This window comes from Phanerochaete carnosa (assembly GCF_000300595.1).
Source record: "Phanerochaete carnosa HHB-10118-sp unplaced genomic scaffold PHACAscaffold_5, whole genome shotgun sequence".
Lineage (NCBI taxonomy): Eukaryota > Fungi > Basidiomycota > Agaricomycetes > Polyporales > Phanerochaetaceae > Phanerochaete > Phanerochaete carnosa.
In genome coordinates this window covers 297,810-313,301 of record NW_006767632.1, presented here as the reverse complement: position 1 = coordinate 313,301, position 15,492 = coordinate 297,810, and the positions used below count along the sequence as shown (strand labels likewise).

General features: G+C 56.1%; 6 protein-coding genes across 6 annotated transcripts; 2 read left to right on the top strand and 4 right to left on the bottom strand.

Annotated features, from left to right (window-relative positions):
• Nucleotides 1-2,063: 2,063 nt before the first annotated feature.
• Nucleotides 2,064-3,014, bottom strand: PHACADRAFT_28091 (uncharacterized protein; the record flags this gene model as incomplete). Its single annotated transcript, XM_007395156.1, is given in 5 exon segments — nucleotides 2,064-2,295; nucleotides 2,341-2,485; nucleotides 2,519-2,721; nucleotides 2,741-2,802; nucleotides 2,877-3,014. The coding sequence occupies 5 exon segments, from the start codon at nucleotides 3,012-3,014 to the stop codon at nucleotides 2,064-2,066; spliced, it is 780 nt and encodes a 259-aa protein (XP_007395218.1).
• A 94-nt stretch (nucleotides 3,015-3,108) lies between these two features.
• On the bottom strand, nucleotides 3,109-5,117 carry PHACADRAFT_119896 (uncharacterized protein). The gene is made up of 2 exons (XM_007395293.1): nucleotides 4,695-5,117; nucleotides 3,109-4,492 (listed from the first exon to the last, which is right to left on the bottom strand). The coding sequence occupies exons 1-2, from the start codon at nucleotides 5,070-5,072 to the stop codon at nucleotides 3,227-3,229; spliced, it is 1,644 nt and encodes a 547-aa protein (XP_007395355.1). The 5' UTR covers nucleotides 5,073-5,117; the 3' UTR covers nucleotides 3,109-3,226.
• Nucleotides 5,118-5,543: 426 nt separating this feature from the next.
• On the bottom strand, nucleotides 5,544-6,883 carry PHACADRAFT_255297 (uncharacterized protein). Its single transcript, XM_007395292.1, has one exon. The coding sequence runs from the start codon at nucleotides 6,804-6,806 to the stop codon at nucleotides 5,640-5,642; it is 1,167 nt and encodes a 388-aa protein (XP_007395354.1). The 5' UTR covers nucleotides 6,807-6,883; the 3' UTR covers nucleotides 5,544-5,639.
• A 1,108-nt stretch (nucleotides 6,884-7,991) lies between these two features.
• On the bottom strand, nucleotides 7,992-9,822 carry PHACADRAFT_255295 (uncharacterized protein). Its single transcript, XM_007395291.1, has 4 exons — nucleotides 9,431-9,822; nucleotides 9,286-9,378; nucleotides 8,589-9,080; nucleotides 7,992-8,531 (listed from the first exon to the last, which is right to left on the bottom strand). The coding sequence occupies exons 1-4, from the start codon at nucleotides 9,802-9,804 to the stop codon at nucleotides 8,096-8,098; spliced, it is 1,395 nt and encodes a 464-aa protein (XP_007395353.1). The 5' UTR covers nucleotides 9,805-9,822; the 3' UTR covers nucleotides 7,992-8,095.
• Nucleotides 9,823-10,717: 895 nt separating this feature from the next.
• PHACADRAFT_60261 (uncharacterized protein) lies at nucleotides 10,718-13,280 on the top strand (the record flags this gene model as incomplete). Its single annotated transcript, XM_007395290.1, has 11 exons — nucleotides 10,718-10,972; nucleotides 11,026-11,108; nucleotides 11,160-11,202; nucleotides 11,394-11,540; nucleotides 11,999-12,067; nucleotides 12,118-12,165; nucleotides 12,224-12,516; nucleotides 12,580-12,787; nucleotides 12,889-13,041; nucleotides 13,097-13,152; nucleotides 13,220-13,280. Coding segments are annotated over 11 exons (1,416 nt in total), but the record flags the coding sequence as incomplete, so codon positions are not given.
• Nucleotides 13,281-14,555: 1,275 nt separating this feature from the next.
• PHACADRAFT_208534 (uncharacterized protein) lies at nucleotides 14,556-15,338 on the top strand (the record flags this gene model as incomplete). Its single annotated transcript, XM_007395289.1, has 4 exons — nucleotides 14,556-14,933; nucleotides 14,998-15,077; nucleotides 15,128-15,217; nucleotides 15,271-15,338. The coding sequence occupies exons 1-4, from the start codon at nucleotides 14,773-14,775 to the stop codon at nucleotides 15,336-15,338; spliced, it is 399 nt and encodes a 132-aa protein (XP_007395351.1). The 5' UTR covers nucleotides 14,556-14,772.
• Nucleotides 15,339-15,492: the final 154 nt, after the last annotated feature.

The following is a 15,492-nucleotide window of genomic DNA, read 5'->3' as shown; positions in this document are numbered from 1 at the left end:
TAGATGGCTTATATTACACATATTCTCACTCAGAGAATATACATTTACCTGAGAATCACAACAACAAGGTTCATAGCTGTTGAAATATTAATGTGACTGCTGGCAGCCTGCCCTCACTGCCTGATAGCTCATTCCTGAGCTTATAGAAAGTTTATAAAAAATCTCAGGAGCCTCTAACCAGGTCTGTGTAGTATAATATGCTTCAAAGAATTACTTACAGCTGCTTCCACTTGGGGACACATCTGGCAATCAATTTTACACACCTTTTGCACTCAGACAGTGTACTGTGTAGAGACACTTCAGTGAGAGCTGAGTTCTGGGATAGTGCACAGTTCAGATGAGAATAGGCATCTATACAGATGCCAGTGGCTAAGCATTTATTGAGCCTATTACAGAAGAATATTTGTATTTATATCGGTACTTGATAAGCCAGTGGCTTCGAGCAATGTTTTATACAAATTGCTGGTGATGTGTGCCAGTAGCCGGTGGCAACCTGTGAAGCCCAGCGGGATCCGGTGTGTCTCACTGCCACCCACTGTTACTCACTGATACCCACCAGCCAACAGCAGCAGCCACTGGAGACTAGCACTGGACTTCACTGGATACCAGTGGGTGCCGGTGAGTACACCCCATATTCGGTGGAATTTGGTGTAGTTGTCAGTCCCGGGCATATTACTGATTTCCGCCAGCTCTTCCGGTGACGGTCTTGTCCATATCTGGCCAGGACGCCGATGGTACGTCGTCGGCCTTTATCCCGGGTTGCAGTCGTCTGCTCCTGTCTGCAAGTCGGGACCCCGATTTGGGGCCTGGCACTCGACGCGTTCATGTCACCTGTAAAGGATGAGCTGACCCATATCTTTCCTGTGTCTTTTCATTCTTCCCTCATGTTCACCTCCCCCGCTGCTTGCTCTTCACGTAGGTCTCGAAGTATGTCAATTCCCTCTCCCCGGCTCCGGTCGTTATTTATCACCTATCCCTGAATCTGTCTCAACCTCGCCACGCACATATCAGCTCATCCTAGCGCGGCTCGTCGCGGGTCTTCTTGTTTTCTACCACCACGTTCATCCAACATTTTTTTTTCGCGCACAGACCCCATAAACGCGCTCTTCCTGATTACGTTCTGCAGGCCGAGGTTGACGCCACACGAACGAGAAATAACACAGAATGCCTCCGCCACGCGTTGTCTTGGCAGGCCATCCTGCGTGCGGTTTATGGCTTCAAGGGTTCACTCTATCTGATGGTTCTGCGAGTATGCTATCCACGTAACAAAATCGAGAGCCGAACATGCTCATCTATAAGCAACCCCCCCCCCCTCGTTCCCCGAATGTCCCGTCCTGTCCAGGAACGGTCCCTACTTTGATCGCGGAGATATCGTCTCGTAGCATTTTATGGTTTATTACCATAAGTCTTATCCTTGAGACTGTTGATACGTGCCCTACTCAACCCCTGTGCCTCCACCGGCGCTTCAAGCTCTGTCGGCCGTCTTATCGGTACATTCTAGCTATAGTACGACAGGTGCGCATTGAGGACGAGGTGTCTCCAATGAGCACTACTAGTCTATATCAGATCCAGCGCGGGGCGATGATAGACGAAAGGCGCACCGAACCTACGCTGCGGGAACGTCTCGAATAGACGCAGGAGGCTGCCCTGGCGCGCGTCGAGAATCTGGTCCGGCTGGTTCACGTCGATGGGACGCATTTCGAGACTGCCCAGTGAGAAGTCCGCGAAGAGACGGTCGACGTACGCGGGTGCGAGCTCGACGGGCGTGGTTGTGTCGTAGTGGAAGGATGCGATCGAGAGGCACTTTGAGCCGTTGCGCAAAAGGCTCGGGCACGCTCCGCAAGATCACGGACGGCTCGATAAAGCTGTTGATTCGTGATTCGCAGCACTTCGTCGATGTCCGAGACGATTTAAATGCCCTGCAGTAAAGCGATGATGGCGGTGCCATTGCCTGGACCGCTGATGTTCATGATGCCCGTCTCGACGACCTGCACGCCGGACCCTTGGCCCTATCGCTTTGGACTGTAACGAACTAGTTAAACTCTCCGACGTCTCAGTCGTGTTCAATGCGATAGGCATCGTTGTGACGTTTGAACCGTACCGTTCGTGAGAACGACGGCAGAAAGGTTCATATGCGAGATGGGGATGGAGGAGAGGTACCGAGTGCGGTTTTGTAGGAGGGATTGCTTGGTTTGGTTGAGGTTGTTGGTTTCGAAGTCATTAATCTGTGAGTCGAGGCCTGATGTGTTGACGTTTGGGAGGTTGTTAGCAAGACCGTAGAAACGGAGGTTCCATCTATCGAAGAATCAGCGATGAAAGCTATTATCAACTTCGCCATACCCTTGCTCCACAAAATCCGCATACGAAGAAATCAGCAAAGCGGACAAGGAAATGTTCGAAAGCTCGCCGTTATTCTCGTTTACGCTAAACTTGTTCTCAGTGCTGAGCAGCCTCTGAGAACAGCTGCTCTGCAGAACGTCAGCGTCTGAGAATCAAGAAGTATCATCAGTGCACTTACTCGGAGGTGTGGACGCCGCATGCTCAGCGCCTACCTGCAGGTCGCACGGTAGTTCTTGAACCAGGTCGCGTGCATCTTCGTCCGCAACACGTCCGCGATCGACGCAAGCAACTCCAAGAATGTCCAGAATGGCACAAACTTCGTCTACCGTGTCCTTGAGGGCGAGCCTCCCTTCTTGCTCCCTTTGACTTGTGTTTCTATGGCTGATCGGCCGGGATAGACCTCTTCAACCTCTGTGTAGCCAACAGCCAGTGCGTGAACAGCTCTAGTCCATAAAACGTCACCTTCGATAAGCAAGGCGGTGCCCTCGATAATGCCGTCGTTAGGGATCAGAGCGTGCTTGCCAGCAGCTGCGCACGTTTTGCAAGCAAACGCTGATGCATATCAACTGAATGTGAGATGTAGTGGGCGTGAAACGGTAGGTCCTGCAGCGCTGGCTCATGTTCATCTCATAGTTTGCCAAGGCTACGGAAGGCGCACCCGCGGAGTCCCTCATGTTATGAACTCGCAAGCTCAAAGGATAGTAGAAAGGACTGTGATTGACAGCTACCGGGCCGTATATAGCTATTCAATAACAAGAGGAAACGTGAGTGACAGCATGCGAGCATAACGGCCAGTAGGAGATAATTGAGTCTTGAATCAAGGCCAGGCCTAGTAAAATCCTATCCGCAACGTAACACAATAGATAGTTTGAAAGGGTAGACAATGTTATGCAAAATGGGGAAAGTATGCTGAAAATTCTGGTAGTAGAAATGCGCCGTCAGGAAGGTGGAAGAGTTGTCTGAGGCTCTCAACGAGGGTAAACATGTTCGCAAAGATGTACAGGGCGATAAATGGAAAACACAGAGAGAAGAATCCGAATAGAACGTAATTTACGTCTTCAACAAGAAAGGAACAACCGTTGATGAGAAACATGAGAATTAAGATGGCATAAATGGTAATGGGGAAGACTCCTACCACGATGGATCCTACACGCCACAGCATGCGCTCGACGGGTGTTGGGAATGCGGCACTCCAGCCTAAGAAATGCGGCAACGCGTACGCGATCAAGAGAGTAGCGAAGATACCCAAGATGGTCAGAGCTTGCGCCGATGGGATACCCTCAGATGCCCCCAATCCACCTGCCTTCGTGTAGCGAACCACGTCCGTGGGCCACCAGCTTTCGCTTATCCGTGCAGCAGCGCGGGCAGCAAGCCGCCATCGCAAGATGTCGGCCCTGCTAATCGAGACACTGCCGTCTGAGTCACGCTCCTGAGCGTACCATGGACAATGGGTTGTTCCAAAAACACGACGACCGAAAGGGTCCGCTTCCTTGGCCCTGATAGCGAAGGTGTAGCCCTCAAGCTGGATAGACTCGCCAGGGAGTAATTTAACCGTCATCTGTTCCTCGTCAGGGATGATTCCAGTATCCTCCAAAAGCTCACAAGGGGCGACCCTGAGATAGTCCTTCTCAGCATAGCCAGAGAAAGGATGTATTCCAGCGACAATTGGTATCGTTGGCAAGCCAATCACCTGGAAATAGGCTGCGAATTCGTGCGCTCTGTCCCCCATAATCAGTGTCGGCTCCGGGATGTCGTATGGCTTCTTCCACCAGATAACGTACACGAAGATCGCGCCAAGTGCGTGCGCAAGGGTCCAGATCTCAAGTAGGCTGAGTGGCAACTCCTGCGCCAGGCGCGCGGCGCAAGAGGTGGAGAAGTAGACCAGCTGCAGAACAAGTAGCGCTTTGGCGAGCTCGTTCGACTTGCTCTGTTGCCGGATGCGATCTTCCGGAATATCGGGAATGAGGTCAGGAACGTTTTTCACAATGATAGCCATCATATTATGGGAGAGAACCAGTCGCGTTTCTGTGCCGAAGACGGGGGTCGATGAAGAATCGAGGATGAAGCCGCCCATGGCGGCGTAGTAACCGTGAGTGAGCGTCCAAGCATTCTTGCGGATGCTTGATCCCGTCAAAGTCCTGCCGATACCAGCCTACAAATTTATAAATACTTGCCAAACTTGGGTCTCGGCGCTAAACCACGTAGACTTAACTCACCTCGTTATTATTGAATACGCGTTCTGTCAACGGTACATCCTGATCCTCTGGTAAATCGGACAAGTCGGAAGAGTTCTAGCGTCAAACAAGTCGGTAATTCTTAGTGCTTATCACGTATCACAGGGCGAATGTTATCACCTTGAGTCTAGAACCCGCACTCCATCTAATAGATCTCCATAGTCTTTCTTGCCAAGTGACCCGGGAAGCCGCCGACTGCTCGGCCACTAAGCCAGCACTCATATTCCGCGACAGCTCCCAACCCCAGAAAGCCTGACAGAGCGCCGTGTAGAGCAAAACGTCGGGGGCGAACAGTCCGATGATCAACCACCGGACTTTAACGACAAAGGACCGCTTTTGATGACGAGGAGGTATATCGACGTGAATAGCGCTCCAGACGCAGATGACAAGGGTAGAAAGACAGGTCGATATGATTCCCCATGTACCACGGAAGGTGGGATCCGGACGCCAGGGTCCTGTGTCCGCGGCAGAGGCGTTACGGGCAGCGAGTGTGCACATAATGAGCAAGTAGACTAGAGAATGATGGGCTCGGTTATGTTGTGCAGAGAAGAGTTTGGAGTTGACTTGCCCTTCTCTGTGTGGCTTATATGACTGCTGCCACGCCGACAAGGGCCCCAAGGTGCATGAACTTGAACTGTTAAAGTTAGAGTTCTGCACCGCCCCTGCAGCATTGCTGGAGCTAGGGCCGAGGCCAGTAAAGGCCAGTCCCCCAGTGAAGCACCATCGGTGGCACAGAATAGCAGACGATGCTAAGCACTGGGAGGCCGCGAGGCTAGATCGAGGCGTCGCAAAGAGCCGAGCTGACGAACCGCCTCTCAAGAGAACGCCCATCTTGCGTTGCGGACCTTGCGGTTTACTCTACTGTATTGCCACCAGGCACGCCGTGCTACAGCCTAGCCTTACACGGGACGAAGCTTCCCAAGGTTAGATCTGTGGCTCACGATAAGCAACCAAGACTCTGGTACGATCAAAGCTGCACAGCGGTCCTGAGACAGAATTCAGCGACTCTGAGACACAATAAATAGTACAGAGATGTGGAGGATGCCATGTGAAATGTGGAGGATGCTATGCGAAGTGGGGGAAATATACTGAGAAATTTGGAAGCAGAAATGCACCATCAGGGAGGTCGGGGAGCTGTCTGAGACTCTCAATGAGGAGAAACACGTTCGAAACGATGTACACAGCGATAAATGCAGCCAACAGCAAAAACCCTGCGATACTCCCGGGGAAAGTGGAGGGATCGCTGGGAATGAGAGCATAGATACCATAAATGGTAATGGGGAAGGCTCCCACCACGATGGATGCTACACGCCACATCGTGCGCTCGACAAGTGTCGGGAACACGGCATTCCAGCCCAAGAAATGCGGTAGTGCGTACGTAGTCATGAGAGCGACGAAAGCGCATAAGCTGGGATGAATGCGGGACGCTGGGATACCCTCAGATGCCTCCAATCCACCTGCTTTTGTGTAGCAAATTGCGTCCTCGTGCCACCAGACCCCGCCTATCCGTGTAGCAGCACGTGCAGCAAGCCGCCACCGCAAGATGTCGGTCCTGCTAAGCGAGACACTGCCATCTGGGCCACGCCTCCGAGCGTGCCACGGACAATGGGTTGTTCCAAATATGCGGCGATTGCTGGGATCCAGTTTCTTGGCGTTGATAGCGAAGGTGTAACCCTCAACGTGGATAGACTGACCGGGGAGTAATGTGAGCGTCTCCTGCTCCCTCTCAGAGGCGTTCCCACTATCCTCCGAGAGCTCGCAAGGGGTGATCGTAAGATAGGCGCTTTCAACATAGCCAGATAAAGGATAGACTCCAGCGACAACTGGTATCATCGGCTGGCCGATCACCTGGAAATAAGCTGCCAGTTCACGCGCTCTCTCCCCCATAATTAGTGTTGCCTCCGGGATGTCGAACGGCTTCTTCCACCAGACAACGTACACGAGGATCGCGCCGAGTGCGTGAGCAAGAGTCCAGACCTCGAGGAGGCTGAGTGGCAATTCCTGCACAAGGCGCGCGACACAGGAGGCGGAGAAGTAGATGAGCTGCAGAACAAGCAGCGCTTTGGCGAGCGCGTTCGACTTGCTCTGCCGCCGGATGTGATCTTCTGAGATGTCGGGGATGATGTCAGGAGCGTGTTTCATCATGACGGCCATCATAGCTGGAGAGAGGACGAGTTGCGTTTCTGTGCCGAAGACGGGGGTCGATGAAGAATCGAGAACGAAGCCGCCCATGGTGGCGTAGTAACCGTGCGTGAGCGTCCAAGCATTCGTGCGGATGCTGGTGCTACCGACTTGAACAACCTACAAGATCATAAATACTTGCCAAATTTTTTTGTCATGAAACCATGTAGGATTCACTCACTTCATTATCTTCAAACCGCCCTTCTGCTAACGGGAGATCCTGATCCTCCGATAAGCCAGAAAAGTCGGAAGAGATCTAACATAAAACAAATCAGTGTGCTTCAGCGCTTACTAGTGCAACTCACCTTAGCCCTAGAACTCTCACTCCACCGAATAGATCTCCACAGCCTTCCTGGCCAAGTGACCCGGGAAGCTAGCGGCTGCCCGGACACTAAGCCAGCACTCATCAACTGTGAAAACTCGTGTGTCCAGGAAAACTGACAGAGCGCCGTAAAGAGAAGAACGTCAGGGGCGAACAGTCCGATGATCAACCACCGGATTCTGTTGAGAAAGGACCACTTTTGAGGATGAGGGCGTATATCGACGTGAATGGCGCTCCAGACGGAGATGATAAGGGTAGACAAGCAGGTAGACACGATTCCCCATGTCCCACGGAAGGTGGGATCCGGACGCCAGGGACCCGTGTCTGCGGCGGAGACGTTCCGGGCTGCGAGTGTGTACATAGTGAGCAAGCAGGCTGGAGGATGATGGGCTCTGTTGTTGTGCGGCAGAGAGCTTGGAGTCGACACACCGTTGTGCATGCGGCTTATATAATTGCTGCCGCTCCGACAAGGGTCCTAGAGTGCATGAACTGTAGTAAGGTTAGAGTTCTGTGTTACGCCTGCAGCATCGTTTGTGCCTGCAGGCAGTGAGGCTGTACAGAGCACTTTCATGTACAGCTGTACACAGTGCTTTGCAGGCCAAAATATAGGTAGGTGTAACCATTACCATTATACATAGGTCTGCTGTGAAGAGACTAGCCAGGCACGCAGTACTGCGGCCTGGCCTTACACGGGACGAAGCTTCCCAAGGTTAGATCTGTGGCTCACGATAAGCAACCAAGACCCTGGTACGATCAAACCCTGCACAGCGGCCCTGAGATTTCAGCGAAAGCAGCTGCTGTGCGTTAAACTTACTAACGCACATGCCGAACATCGACTGCCAGACATGTCCCTTAGGATAGCACGGCAGTGGCAGCAGACGAGCCCAGCACCTCACACAGAATCAACGATTCTGGTGAAAATCCGTCATGCGTTACAAGTATCAATTACACCCACAAGAACGGAAATACTGTACAAAATAAAGAACACCGCCTCTTCCTAGTAATAGGAACAAGCATTTTACAGCAGCGCAGCACCAACAAGCACACCCAATCCGAGGACAACGACACCCGAGACCGTCCTGGCATCGACAGCGCCCGAGCTCGACCCGCCGCCCGAGGCAGCGCCAGACCCCGACGCGCCGGGCGCGCCCGCGGAGCTGCTGGCGTTCGGCGGGCCGGACGCGGGCACGGTCTCGTTCTGGGCGGTGAGGTTCACGGGCGCGGGCGCGACGGCGGACGTGAAGCTCTGGTTGAGGGAGGACGCGACGAAGACACCCTGGCCGCCGGCGCCGACGGCGGACATGTTCGGCGCCGTGAAGGGCACGTACTGGTTCGCGTTCAGCGGGCCGTCGAACACGCCCGTGAGGTTCGTGAGCGGGAGCGCGGAGGGGGCGACGGCCACGTTCGTGTAGTTGGTTGCGTTCGCGACGAAGGTGAAGACGTTTGAGACGGTCCTGGGAGGGGTGCGGTTTTAGGGATCGTGCAGAGGGAGTGGGAGGAAGGGGGCTTACTTGTTGGTGTCCTGGCGGCCGAGGGACTTGAGGCCCCAGTTTGCTTGGACGGTGCTGAGCGCCGAGTAGTGCGTGTAGTACGTGTCGTCGGTCGTGTTGCGCAGGTTGTCGGGCAGGCCGTCGCCGAGCACAAGGGTGTAGACGCGGTTGTTAATGTCGTCCGACTCGTTCTCGTCAAAGGTCAGCAAGATGATCGTGCGGTTGTCGTTGAAGGCCGGGTCAGAGAGCATGGACGGGAGCCAGAAGTTGAGCCAGTCGCTCGCAAAGTCGATGGAGGTGTCGTGGCCGTCGTCGACCATGTTCGGGGTGATGAACAGCCACTGCGGGACTGCGCTCGCGTTGACGTCTGCCGCGAGATCGTTGAAGTTGCGGATGCGAGCGAGGCGCTCGGGCACTTGGACGACTGAGTCGTAGAGAATGGGCGGGTTGTGCTTGCGCACGTAGTAGGTGTACGGCGGTGCGGAAGAGTTGAGGTAGTTGGCCGACGAGAAGCTGTAGGTGTACCGCCAGTCAGCAACCGCGTACAAGTCCGGCGGGATAATCATGATGCCGTAAGCCTCAGAAAACACTTATGCCCTGACAACAATGCCAAAATTCGCGAGCATATACCCGCTGCTCGCTTTGAGAAGGACGGCCGGCGAACGGGCGTATTTCAAAGGCAACAAGGCGGCACAAAGCAATGGAATAGAAAACTCACTTGAAGCCCTGGAAGCCATCAGAGGGCATGCTCTCCATGTAGCTGGCCCAGGAGATGTTCTTGTCCTCGAGAAGATCAATCACCGTCGAAATACTGTTTGGGCGATTAGCTTTGGTCATCGCCGGGGATGGAAATAGACACATACTTGGCAGGGATGTTATACCAGTTGTCGTCACCCATGCCCCAGAAGTCACCACCAACGACAGCGGCATAATTGGGTTCGGATGGGTGAGTAGTAGAATAATACTGGCTGAGAAGGAGACCTTGCTCGGTGAGGTTGGAGAAGGCCGCGGAGGTAGCAGCGTCGTTGTAGTCGGTGTTCTCGAGCCAGATCTGGATGAAGCGGTCGAAGACCTTGCCGGGGACGACGGCCTGCTTGGCGAGGGTGCTGTTGGTCGCGCCGGTGTAGTTGGTGGAGGTGCTGAGGGGCGTCAGAGCCGCGGGAGCAAACTGGGGCGCCTGGGCAGCGAGAACCGCAGGGACGAGGGCGACGAGCAAGGCCAGCGACGGCAGAGACATGACTGGGAGAGCGTGAGGGGGTCGGGGGACGCCTAGGGCCGCATGGTTTGCTTAGGACGCGTTAAAAAGGGCCTGGGGCGAAGCCAGAAGTCGACAAATGGGCAGGCCCATTCCCGTCGTCAAAGAGTCGCGGCCCCATGTCGTTGTTCCTGTGCTCTGCATCCTTCTTTCCTGATGAGAAGCAGGTGGAGATGTCAGCGTCCTGATCGCACACTGGCCAGTTGCACACGACCGCTGGGGCACGTTCATCGCCAAGAATTCAGTTCGAGAGCCCAACCGCTGCCGACGGCGCGCCACCATCATGCAAAAAAAATGATCCGCACGTGATTTACCCCGCGCCCGCGCACAACGTTCCCTCGCAGCAATCTTTGGCGAGACGAGCACATGTCCCACCACAACTTACTTTGAAATCTCCGTACAGCCCATGTCCGCGGGGTCGGCCTGGCCCGGCCTCTGCGCTGCGGCGGATTATCCTGTCGGACGACAGTGACGCCAGCTCTACGCCGCTCGGTACTCTAATTGCCATATGAGATAACGCCAGTGGAAGCACGTTCGCTTCCTTCATTATACGGCACCAGATTCCCAGCGCATCGCCCCTCGCTTCCCACTTGCTGTGTCCGTCCTGCCCCTCCCACAGCTCAGTCCCGCGCGACTGCGAGTCCCGTTCCCCTGGCCCGCAATGTCCAGAGAGTCTCACACTCAGCTCACCGCCGCCAGCGAAAAGACTGCCGCTCCCCAGGCCTCACGACATGTCCTTGGCGGCCGTCCTCGCCGCGGGCTGCTCTACGGCGTCATCGCCGGGCTTCTTCTCATCATCGCCCTCGCGCTCGGCCTCGGATTGGGTCTCGGTCTCGGCCTCAAACATCATCACCACAATTCGACCTCCGTGTCCAGCACAACCTCGTCGGAGCAGAGCCTCCCTCCGCTGCAGCCGACCCCGCAGGACAACTTTGTGCTCAACGGCCTCGCGGGCCAGCCGGCCCAGACGCGCTCGTATGACTTTGTTATCTCCCAGGTCCAAGGCGCGCCTGACGGCGTGAGCAAACCCATGCTCGTCGTGAACGGCATGTATCCCGGTCCCACTATCGAGGCTAACCAGGGCGATCGCATCGTCGTGAACGTCACGAATACGCTTGAAAATCGCACCTCGATTCATTGGCATGGTCTCGTAAGCCACTTTCGCTGTGTATATGCGCGCATATATTTAACTCTCGTGTCTAGTTTCAAAACCAGACGAACTATTACGACGGTACAGCAGGTATCACCGAGTGCGGTATCCCGCCGGGTCAGAACTTGGTCTACAAGTCCGTCTCAGAACGCTCCGTAAATGCCCACTGACTGATTGTATGCACCAGCTTCACCCTCGGCGAGTTTTCGGGGACGACCTGGTGGCAGTATGTCCTTCCTCTATCATTGTTCCTCCCTCATCTACACCTACTAACCTCGTTTATAGTGCCCGTACGCCCAGCTCTCCACTTTCACCTGCCACTCGCTAACCTGTGCTTCCACCGCGTGATCCACAGACTGTGCGTCCTCGCGTCTCTATGTGCGTTCCAGTGTGCTGACCTGCGAATGCAGACTCGACGCAGTACACGGACGGCGTCACCGGTGCGCTGATCGTCCACCCGTCCTCGCCTCCACCCGAGGCATTCCCAACGTGGGACGACGAGCTCGTCGTGCAGCTCGCAGATCTGTACCACACGTTCAGCACCGTGCTCCTCGCGAGCTACCTCTCTGTGAGTAGCCTCGCCTGCCCCGCGTCTCCTGTCGGCTCCGCAAAACAGGGCTCGTGCGCGCGCGGTCCCTTCGCTGGGCCCGTCGTGGCGTGCGAGCGGTGTTCATCACCGTCTGCTGTTCGGCGATCGCGTCGTTCGCGATGTCCCTCGGGATTTGCGCACCCAATGCCGGGCTATCATGATTCGCGTTCGCGGCTGTTGATCGCTCAGCCCAACAGCTGATGGACACTCTTCCATCGCCCTTCTCCATGAGAACTGATACTTGCCCATCGACGATGCGCATCACGACGACCAACTTTCGCCCGGCGATGCCTGTCAAGTCTTGATCACCGTGCGAATGACAGATTCATTGTTGCAATCGAGCTTTACGGTCCACCACAGTTGGCGACGATCGCCTGTTGCTTTCGACATCGGACGCTGTATATCTCTGACTTTGCTGACCTCTCGTTACCCAACAGCCGTGGGGAATCGACGGCGTTGCAGGAGCCGCCGGCACTGAAGGAGACGAGCCTGTTCCGGACGCCGGTGTAAGGCGCCTCCCTAATTCCTGCACCATCACCGAGCTCACTGCTGCCAGACTATCAACGGCCTTGGCCAATGGGGCGGCAACGGCTCTTACTTCAACGTGCGCCGTTCATTTCTTCTTTGCGCCCTCGCGTGCCTGACCCGTGTGTTCCCAACAGTTCACGCTCGAGCCAAACAAGACGTACCGCGTGCGGCTCGTGCACACGGGCTCGTTCGGGAGCATCCGCTTCAGCGTCGACTACCACGCGCTGAGCGTCATCGAGGCCGACGGCACGCTCGTCGCGCCCTACAACGTCACGGGCCTCACGCTCGCCGTCGCCCAGCGCTACAGCGTGCTCCTCCGCACCGGCAACGCCACCGGCGGCCCCTTCTGGATGCGCGCCGAGCTCCAGAGCGACATGTTCACGTACGTCGAGCCCGGGCAGAACCTGGACATCCGCGGTGTCCTCCGGTGCGTTCCCCTCTCTTTTGTCTGCAAGGCAGCGACGCCGCCGACTGATAATTGGCACGGTAGATACGGCCCCGCCGCGAACGGCACCGCGCTGCCCGTCGAGACGGACGACCCGGGCGTGCCGAGCGACGCGGCGCTCCAGGACCTGGACACGGCGCAGCTCGCGCCCGCGGTCGCCGCCGCCGCACCGGCGAGCACGCGCCAGTACCCGATCACGTTCGCGCTCGAGCTCGCGGACTCGCAGCTGTTCCTCGGCTTCATGAACGGCACGGTGCGTTTTTTTTTTTTTTTTTTTTTTGCATACGTCTGCGGCTTGGTGTGTCTGCGTTGCGCGCTGAAAAATGCTGGTTTTTTTGGTGTGCGTGTGTGCAGAGCTGGACGCCGCTCGAGGGCACGACGACGCTCCTGCAGGCGCGCGCGGCGTCCCAGGCTGGTGGCGTGTATGGCGTCGAGGGCGGGAGTCTACAGGCGGGTCAGCAGTTCATGGTCACGGAGGACTCGGTGCAGGTCGTGGATCTGCTGATCGTGCGTCGCCCCCTCCCTCCCTCGCTTGCCCCTAGGACTGACATCGCATGTCCAGAGCAACCTCGACGACGGGGACCACCCGTTCCACCTGCACGGACACCGGCCATGGCTGTAAGTTCCCGCCTGTGCCGTTTTTAGTGGTCGAGACTCCCGCTGATGATCGTTCGCGCGATTGCAGCATGGGCACCGGCGTCGGGCGGTACGTCGGCCAGGCGCTGAACGCGACGAACCCCCTCCGGTGCGCATTCCCTCAGCCCGCGTTTTTTTATAACACTTGCAGCCGCTGACGTCGTGTGCGACCCACCACCGCAGGTCGGGAAGCCTGCCCAGCGCTTTTGCGCAGGAACCGGGCAGCCATGCAAAAAAAGCAGCTCTCAACGTCGGCTTGGCACCCGTATGAGCTGTCCACGATCACACCGGCGGGCGCGTTGTATCACGCTGCTGAGGTGATGTTATCCGCTTCTACGACCCTCGCAGCACTCTGGATGTGGAAGAACGTCCAAGAGTTGGGAGTTTCGAGAGGAACCCCAACCCCCAGACTAGCTACCCGGGGGCCCGGCGCAAATATCCCGGGCGCAGGTTGCCCTGGGTGCACCTTACTCGAGATCTGAAGGGCAGCATCTGACGACCCAGTCCGCTGCTCATTCCAGCCAGCCATCTGTCATGAATATTTTCACAGGGGTTGCCCCAGATTCAGCAAATAAACGCTCCAATCATAGCATACATGTCTGATTATACACTCTCCCTCGCGGCCCAGCGCCACGCCCCCTCCACCTACTAGTTACCTCGCACTCGCCCCGCCGACACTCGCCGCACACTGGTCCACAATCACCTGCGGTATGTCGAGCTGCGCCGCCTTCGTCGGCAGGCTGTTGATCTGCATGAGCAAGCCCGCGGCCATGTGCCACGCGATGTCTAGCGGGAGGCGCACCCAAAAAACAAGCGTCTCTCAGCAATCGACGAACGGAGGAGGAGATGCAAGACGTACGGCAGTGGAAGGCCCACAGGCCCGGGTTGTCCGTCACGAAGCGGATGGCCAGCCAGTTGTACGCCGGGATGACGAAGGTGTCGCGGTGAGCTAGCCGAGCACTGGTCCTCGATCAACGCACTGACCATGACATCGAGATTTGACCTCTCAGACGGCGTTTGTTTCTCCGAGAGTTGCGGAGATGCGCATCTGGAGGTGCAAGGACTAGTGTTCCAGTCGTGGTGAGCGGCGGTACTTGTCACCGAGGCTGAGAGACTCGGAGGTCATGACCACATTCTGGAAAGCGCGAAATTACAATCTCTGATCTTATTTGATGCAGTCGGCCAGAACTCACCGGCAGCGCGAACACGAGACCAGCGTGAACGAAGGGACCGCGATATTCAGACAGAACGGGAGTACCATCCAAGTATGATCTCCACTACGAAGCTGATCCTGTGCAGCACCGAGGGCCGTGTATGATATAGCGGCACATCGGCACCTGACATTACGTCAGCTGTGCTCAGAAGCGTGTCGGTCGCCGAGAGAAGCGCGAAATAGGCCAGTGTAGGCCAGCGCGAAGATCGCATAGACGGACTGCACTCGCCGTCTGCGCTGTTCGCGGCCCCCAAGGCCGCCTTCGCGGGAGGGTACAAAGGTCGGAGTCGAGCAGAGACAGAGCCCCAGCGGGCTACCCACTCACGACTTCGCCTTCGCACTTTTACAACCTCTATTTTTTTCACGACCTTCCATCTCTTACGCCAGCCATGAAGTTCACAACCGCCCTCGCTGCTTTCGCTCTCGCCACCGTTTCCCAGTTCGTCAATGCCGCGCCCGCCCAGCAGGCCCGCGACGTCTGGGACCCAAAGGTGACCTACCCGACCACAGGTTCGGTCTTGCAGTCTGGACAGACCTATACCGTCACCTGGTAAGCTGAACGTCGGCGAAGCCTCGTCTGGAACGATGTTACTGTAATGAACCACATGCTGCAGGGACCTGAGCCAAAAGCCCGCCGAAGTCACTAACCCGATTGGTCACATCACCTTGAACTTTGGCGAAACTGGAACTCCGGGTGCGTAGCTGATTCTAAGTAGCAGTATGCCTCTGGCTGACATGCCCCAGTTATCCTGGCCATGGGCTTCGACCTCAGCTCGGGCCAGACCCAGATCACCATTCCGGAGGTGTACACTCAGAGCGACTACAGCATTACGCGTAAGTGTTCGAAGATATTGTGTGGCAAGAAGCTGATGTTGTACCTACGACAGTGTTCGGTGACTCAGGGAACTGGAGCGAGGAATTTGAGATCCAGGGATACGATCCTCTTGCTCAGTGAGGGCCGATAATAACGTGTTTCGACGGCGGAAGGGCCGCGCCATATCATGAATTGACGACACGGAACAAGTTCAGTAAGGACTTATGTGGAGTTGACTGTACGGATATCACGACGGACACTGCTATGTTAGAGAAGTCTGTTGCGTGACAGGCTG